Raw genomic sequence first — 7,192 nt, 5'->3', positions numbered from 1 at the left:
GGAATTATTTTTACAATTTTAAGGGTTTAAAGCTCATTTCTATTGATTTTGAGTACTTTGCAGTGATTTTGGGTGGTTATCTGGCATTTTGGAAAAATTTCTAAATCCAAGATGGCGGCTGTTTTGACATAATGATCACCATCCCACGTGACGTATACCAAAAGAAAGAGTTTCGGACATACAATACATCCTGTAAGTTTCATAGTGATTGCTTAAATATTCTGGTAGCCCCCCCCCCCCCCCCCCCCCCTTCCTCCCCGGTCTGAGAAGGTCCGAAAAGCCCGGTCTGAATAGGGTTAATCTTTATTAGTCGAAACCATTTTTGGTTAATTTTCACCTTTTTATTTAATACTCCTTTGTTGTTATTCTATGTTAGAAAACTATTCTTTTGTTATTTTGAGGTTTACTTCAATTTGAAAGGAATCCTTTAAACCGCACATATTTGGCCGGAATTCCTTCTTTTTTTCCGAGATATTAATTTGAGTTCAAAATTACCCAAACGGGTCATTTCCATTTTCGCTCATTAACAAATTTCCATCGTTTCAATATTCAGAGAGGCAGAAATCAGTGTTTTCATACAGTCCTCTGTTTGATTGCGACCAGCGCCGGGATAATTTCCCGTACAATCACAATGGCAACGGCATTTTGACAGGCATGTTTTCCCAAATTTGTAATTTTGCGTGTTTCTGTTAACAAAAATCAACTTAAATGGAATTATTTTTACAATTTTAAGGGTTTAAAGCTCATTTCTATTGATTTTGAGTACTTTGCAGTGATTTTGGGTGGTTTTCTGGCATTTTGGAAAAATTTCTAAATCCAAGATGGCGGCTGTTTTGACATAATGATCACCATCCCACGTGACGTATACCAAAAGAAAGAGTTTCGGACATACAATACATCCTGTAAGTTTCATGGTGATTGCTTAAATATAACCATTTTTTATCTTAGACAATTTCTAGAATTTATTTCACACTATTGGCAAACATTTTAAAAACGGAGAGGCGATTACATTTAATAACATACTACTACAATGGTTTGCAACCGGATTAGAGAGCCTAAAAAGAATATACGTGCAGTAGGCACAGTACCATATACGTTATGAGCGGAACGTAATGTTACATACGGAAAGTAGATGCCGAAAGTCCTAAGTGTGACTTGTGGATTACAACTCAGTTAATACTCATGATCAAAATCTAAATTCATCTAACTGATTGCTGCTCAATTTTTATAATACCATTTGTAGGAAGATGGTTTTCTGTGAAAACGTCTTTGACATCAAGATTTTTCATTACGTATAACAAAAACCAGAACCTGGAAGAGGAGGGGGCGGAGAGGGGACAGTCCAATAGACTGTTAGGGGAGGCGTCGCCCAAGAGGGGTGCCTTCTTGGAGCTGGATAAAAGATAGCGATTGCACGAGTTCAAAAGGGCAGGAAAAACTGTTATTTAAAAGGGCTTCAAAGTATCTCTTACAAACGCACAACGGCTGATCCATTCAAGTATTATAAGGGTTACTCATTCCAGAGATTCAGAAAAGGGATATAGGGGTTGCGGGTAAGACTTCCTGTTACCCTTTCCCTGGTTTCAGAAACACTAACTGTATTTCTATTTTCATTTCAAGACGTCAATTTATTAACGCTACAATTTGTTATTAACAAATAATTAAAACCTATTAAAAACATTGTTTCACTGACACCAATAATAAATTGTAATTCGTTAGGATTAAATGTCGCGGGAAAGGAGTGCGATTTTTGGTCAATCCTCGTACATCACCCGACAAGTTTCCGAGGCTAACTGGCCAACCAGAAACTTGCACGAACACTCCCGAACACACCGGAAGCCGCGATGATATCGCGACCTCGGTAAATTATTGCAAATAAAATCGCCAAATGCTTGTTCTACCCATTGATTGGAAAGGTGTATGCCTACCGACATAAAACGTATAAACCGCACATTTACTGGAATACATAGATCTCTATCATTTGAAACGTTAAATAAAATTTGAAAAGCTTAAGTACCTTCAGTTTTTACGTCTTGAAATTGCATTACTTGTGCAGTTGTGAAAAACGTGAAAATTGAACTCATTTATAAACGACGTTCCTTTATCTTACTAGGTTTGTTACACTGTCGTCGTGTTAAAAGAGATTACGAAAATTACAAATCGTGTCTCCGTGTCTACTCTAATAATTTAGTATGTGATTGATTTTCTATGAATTCTCTTCTCAAATGTGATATAGTCAACTCTCTTTTAACGGACACCTCTATAAGACGGACACCTGGTGTTGGTCCCGTCACTGCCGTTTCTCAGTCATATTACTGTAACCAAACTCCCTATAAGACGGACACCTCCATAAGACGGACACCTGGTGATGGTCCTTGCCGTTTTTCAGTCATTTTACTGTAACTAAACTCTCTATAAGATGAACACTTCTCTAAGACAGACAGTTGGAACCGGTCCCGCCGGTGTCCGTTTTAGAGAGAGTCGACTTTATACACCGGTAAATGTAATCTAATCATTCTTTGTAACATGTAACAGGCTTTAAACACTTGGTGATAAAGCAACTTTAGCGTTTCCTTTTGAACTGCACTATGTAACGTATAAGGACCTGAGATTCCTTGTACACAACGTATTCACTGCGATTATTCCAGATACGGTTTGTATTAAACTTCTCAGCCAGCCCGGGCTGGTTGATACGCACCCCAGCAGGGACTATAGCCCCATATGAAGTGGTGACGTCTTCATTAGGATCCGGGATCTCAGTGCTGACCGCCAACACGCTGTTAAATCCCTCGGGAGCACTCTCTTGGTATTCGCGATCGATCGTTTCTTTGACGTTACCAAGGGCAACCTTAAAGAAACGAGATCAGGGTTAGCAATACGATCATATTCCATGCAGGTTGTTAAGGTGCTACCACGGAAAGGGGCATGCTGCAGGGACATGTTGCGGGGACATGTTGCAGGGACAAATTGCAGGGACATGTTGTAGGGACAAGTTGCAGGGACATGTTGCAGGGACAAGTTGCACGGACAAGTTGTAGGGACAAGTTGCAGGGACAAATTGCAGGGACATGTTGTAGGGACAAATTGCAGGGACATGTTGCATGGACAAGTTGCAGGGACATGTTGCAGGGAAAAGTTGAAGGGGCAAGTTGCAGGGACATGAATCCCAACACGGAAATGTTGCGGGGACATGTCGCAGGACGCGTCCACTCGTGTGAACTGATACAATTTAGGGGACAGGTCGCTGCTAATATTCCCTGATTCATTTTGTTGCGTGTGTACACGTTGGCATTGTGTCTCTGCTATACGTCCCTGCAATATGTCCCTTGTAGGAAACCGTAAACGGAAATGTTTTAAAGAAAAACGTTTTACTTTTGCCAAGAATATTCTGTAAACATAACCAAGTTATATCATAATTTTGGTAATGGTAAATTTCGATTTTGCTGCGTTTTTCATCAAAACTGTGCTAAAATTATGACAAAGCACCTTCATACACAAAAGGCGTAAGAAATATACTAAGATAAAAATATTGACTGAATTTTTGAAGGGAGATTAAACTGCTATATCTTAAGGTGATTTTTCCAAGACACAAGGGGAGAAAAGTCAGCCCGACTTTTTCTCTTTGAGATCAAGTCTTCGTGCATGCTTAACTAATAATAACAGATTTAGCGCTCGAGTAAAGTAATTTTCACAAAACTGCACCTTTTTTTAGGTTTTCACTGACGAAAATACGTTTTTGGCCATTTAACTTCATTGGACCTGTCCTTTGACGGCTTCAGTTGACAGCTTTGCAACACTGTATTTTTCAGCAACGTAAGCTGCTTCGTTTTTGTCTTACATTTAATTCTTAGCAGGAAAGAAGGTTGATGTTGCAGTTTAACTAGAGAGACTGCGGACACTTCCAAGAATCTACAGTTGAAAACTCACCTCACAAAGTAGCACGAAACCAGATTGGTAACCTGCATAGTTTAAGCTCTTTTCCAGACTGTCTGAGGTGTAAATACCCTGCATTACATGTAAAAAAGAAACAAACAAAACAAAATTAAGTTTTAAAAAATGGCAAAATTCTTGTGCGCTTATTGATCGAGAGCTATGGTCGATGAGAGAATAGACCATGGAAATGACGTACCCATTACATGTATGCAAAAACATGAGAAACTCAGTTAAAATTGGGGAGTTGTTAGAAGTCAACTGCGACATTTTGTGCGAAACTCCTGACCAACTCGTCGGCTTCAAGTAGGAAAAAGTGATATTTCGCGCTGTCAAGGCTAACAAGGAATCTTAGTCATCACACATTCATCGTAGGCATGACGCTTTTCGCTTGAAAACGAAGACGTCTTTTTCACAGGATGGGTGAAAAGATTTGGCGACCATCAACGCTAAAATCAAACACGCTTTAGGCTTTTTAAGGGCTTACAACCGGTCAGTACTTTCGTAAAAAAGTTCATTCGGTAACCTTACTTTTACACGGAAACGATTGACTAAAGAAAATCGCAAATTCATAACCTCTTCACTATACAAACCTTTCCTAAGGACCATCCTGAGCGGGAGGCTTCTGGGGGAGCAATCCTGAGGCCCTGCTGCAGGATCCCCATCATGTTTTCTGTTTTTGTGCCATGCCACAGAAGGCGGTGGTTACCAGGCACCCCACAGTCCTCTAAACGCTCGGCTTCTCCTGGACGAGAGACCCTGAAGATAGCCTCAACTTCAATCGACCAACGTCCACCTAATAGCAATTCAAGTTGACCAGTTAAGGGCATTGTCCTGTATTGCATTGCACATCCTTACTTCGCAGAATTTCACGCGTGATTAGCGCGCGCAAATAAACAAAATGGCGGCTTTTTGCTATTGGGCTAAGTCCGCGAGAAAAATACATCGTCTCTTTCTCGTAAACGAGTATGGAAACCTATCAATTTTTTTCTCAGATTTTGGATGTAGCGATCAAGTTCTTTCTATAAAACGAAAAAAGATCAATTCCTATCATGTCGCGAGTTTTAAAAACAGTATTGGGAGAAAAGACCTCACACGTCTTATACAAACTGAATGTAAATGTGACATACCGTAGAATTCCGGTTATAAGCCCTGGGCTTATACAACTTCGTAAGGGGGTTTGGGTGGGCTTATAAGCGGAGGGGCTTATATCTGGGAGGGCTTATAAGCGGAATGAAAAAATCGTTTCGAAAAGAGCCATGGGAGTGTTGATCGAAATACGTTTTAAGTTAAAAACGCATAATAAAGCAACATTTAGCCATGTTCAGTACTGTCATCCGGTAGAGGGGGGCTTATATCCGGGGGGGCTTATAATCGGATGTATTTTTTTGTTTCCAGGTAGATGGGCTTATAACCGGGGGGGCTTATAAGCGGGGGAGGGGGCTTATAACCGGAATTTTACGGTATGCAGCTAGCCGATATACATTTTTAAATTTTTAATTTTTAACTCTTAACTGCAATTTTTATCTTTCACCTACTTTTATTATAAAATTTTATATTCTATTGTCATTTATTTATTTATTCATTTATTATCTATTTATCTATGTAGTACGGTTCTTTTCTTCTTCTTCTTAGAATTTAAGTGTAAATATTTTAACTTTAAATAGCTTAGATATATAATAATGTAAATGGTGTCCACAATTAGTTTTTTTAAGCTAAATACCTCAGACACTTTAATAAAGTATTTCATTTCATGTTTGAAATATAAATTATCACTGGAAATGTGTACTGTGTGCCAGTACTCGCAAGGGAATTATTAAGGAATTATGTGGTGTATACAAGTCCTGCTCCTAAACGAATATGGGGGCCCCACTTTTTTATTTCAAAATTTAAGTCCCCTTAAGGTGGTCAACAAGTAGGCAAAGTTTGGTTGGAAATCTATGTTAAGTTTTATTTCGGGGCAAGCCAATCGATTGATAAATTGTTTGGTTGGTGGGTCGGTTAACGGGAACGAACGCATTCAAGCGACTGAAGTCATCCAAATTCACTTTTAACAAGAATATCAACTATAAAAGAGATGGTACCGCCCTATTTTATTAACATTTCACCTCTTTCGGGCGCGAAAGGCAAACTTGTAACCTTGCAGTCACGGCACGTTGTTGTGTCAAGCTACTTGCAAACTGAGCATGTTTATTTTATGTGTGCCTGGGCACTTATTGATGCAAAAACTAGCCCATTAGCGAGCTACTCTGTGTAAGTACACAGTTGTTACAATTATACAATTAGAGCGGTTTTCACTTGAGTGTCGAAAGTAAATTGCATTTGCTTTGGTTTTGTATTACTACGCTTAGTGATTGGCTAAAAAATCTCGCGCCACTTTCTCAGCCAATCAGGAGTAAAACCAAAACCAATCGTGACTCGCTCGCGCACGTTTTCCCGCGCTTCGTGCCAGCTACATGTATTTGCTTCGAGTTTTGATTGGTTCACTGGATTGTCTGTGTCGTTTGTGATTGGCCAGACTGATTACTTTGGTTTTGGTTTTACGACACTCAATTGAAAACTGCTCTATACACAGTGAGATTGGACCACGAGCGGTTTTCTCCATTAACCCTCGGACGTACAAAGGGGGGAGGGGTGGGGTGGGGGTGTTGGTGGATGCCTCTCCATGAGTTGTTTTCGAAATTTTGAAAAGAGGATTTTCTCTTCAATGCAAAAACTTTCAGTAGCTGTTCATTCGTCCCTTGCGGAAATTTTGATATGCTAACCATGTGTCCCTGATATTTGACGTCACAATAACGTCATAACTACAAGCAGGTCTGGCCAAAAATTGTCATTTTTAACCCTGGGAGGGGTTCAATCCCCCCCCCCCCCCCCGCCTCCTTGTACGACGGTGGGAGTTTGAGTTTGTTTGTACGTCCGAGGGTTAATATGTGGCTAACGGATCTTGTGGAAAAGGTTCATTTTTTCTTCTTCCTGGTATAGACTTTGTTGTTTTAGAAAAAAACGCTTAACTAACAACAACACAAGTGACTAGTTTTTATAGATTTTATGATCAGAAAAAACGATAAAAAACAAATCACCTCATTAACACCCAAGTTCAATCTTCTCCACAAAACCTCCTTTTCGTTTAGTAAACAACATGAACACGGACACTGTCCAGTCCGCGATTCCCAGACTTCCGGGCGTTTTTTTCTCAAAATAATCTGATTGGCTGACAGTAAAAAATGAGCACTCTACGCATGCTCTATAAAATCTGACACGG

General features: G+C 39.8%; 1 protein-coding gene across 1 annotated transcript; it reads right to left on the bottom strand.

Moving 5' to 3' along the window:
• Positions 1-1,689: 1,689 nt before the first annotated feature.
• Positions 1,690-5,018, bottom strand: LOC144640555 (uncharacterized). Its single transcript, XM_078499663.1, has 3 exons — positions 4,524-5,018; positions 3,928-4,005; positions 1,690-2,848 (listed from the first exon to the last, which is right to left on the bottom strand). The coding sequence occupies exons 1-3, from the start codon at positions 4,773-4,775 to the stop codon at positions 2,564-2,566; spliced, it is 615 nt and encodes a 204-aa protein (XP_078355789.1). The 5' UTR covers positions 4,776-5,018; the 3' UTR covers positions 1,690-2,563.
• Positions 5,019-7,192: the final 2,174 nt, after the last annotated feature.

This window comes from Oculina patagonica, unplaced genomic scaffold, assembly GCF_052425735.1.
Source record: "Oculina patagonica isolate OP01 unplaced genomic scaffold, crgOcupat unplaced348, whole genome shotgun sequence".
NCBI classification, from domain to species: domain Eukaryota; kingdom Metazoa; phylum Cnidaria; class Anthozoa; order Scleractinia; family Oculinidae; genus Oculina; species Oculina patagonica.
Note: the sequence above shows the minus strand (reverse complement) of the source record. Positions and strands in the feature narration are given on the sequence as shown.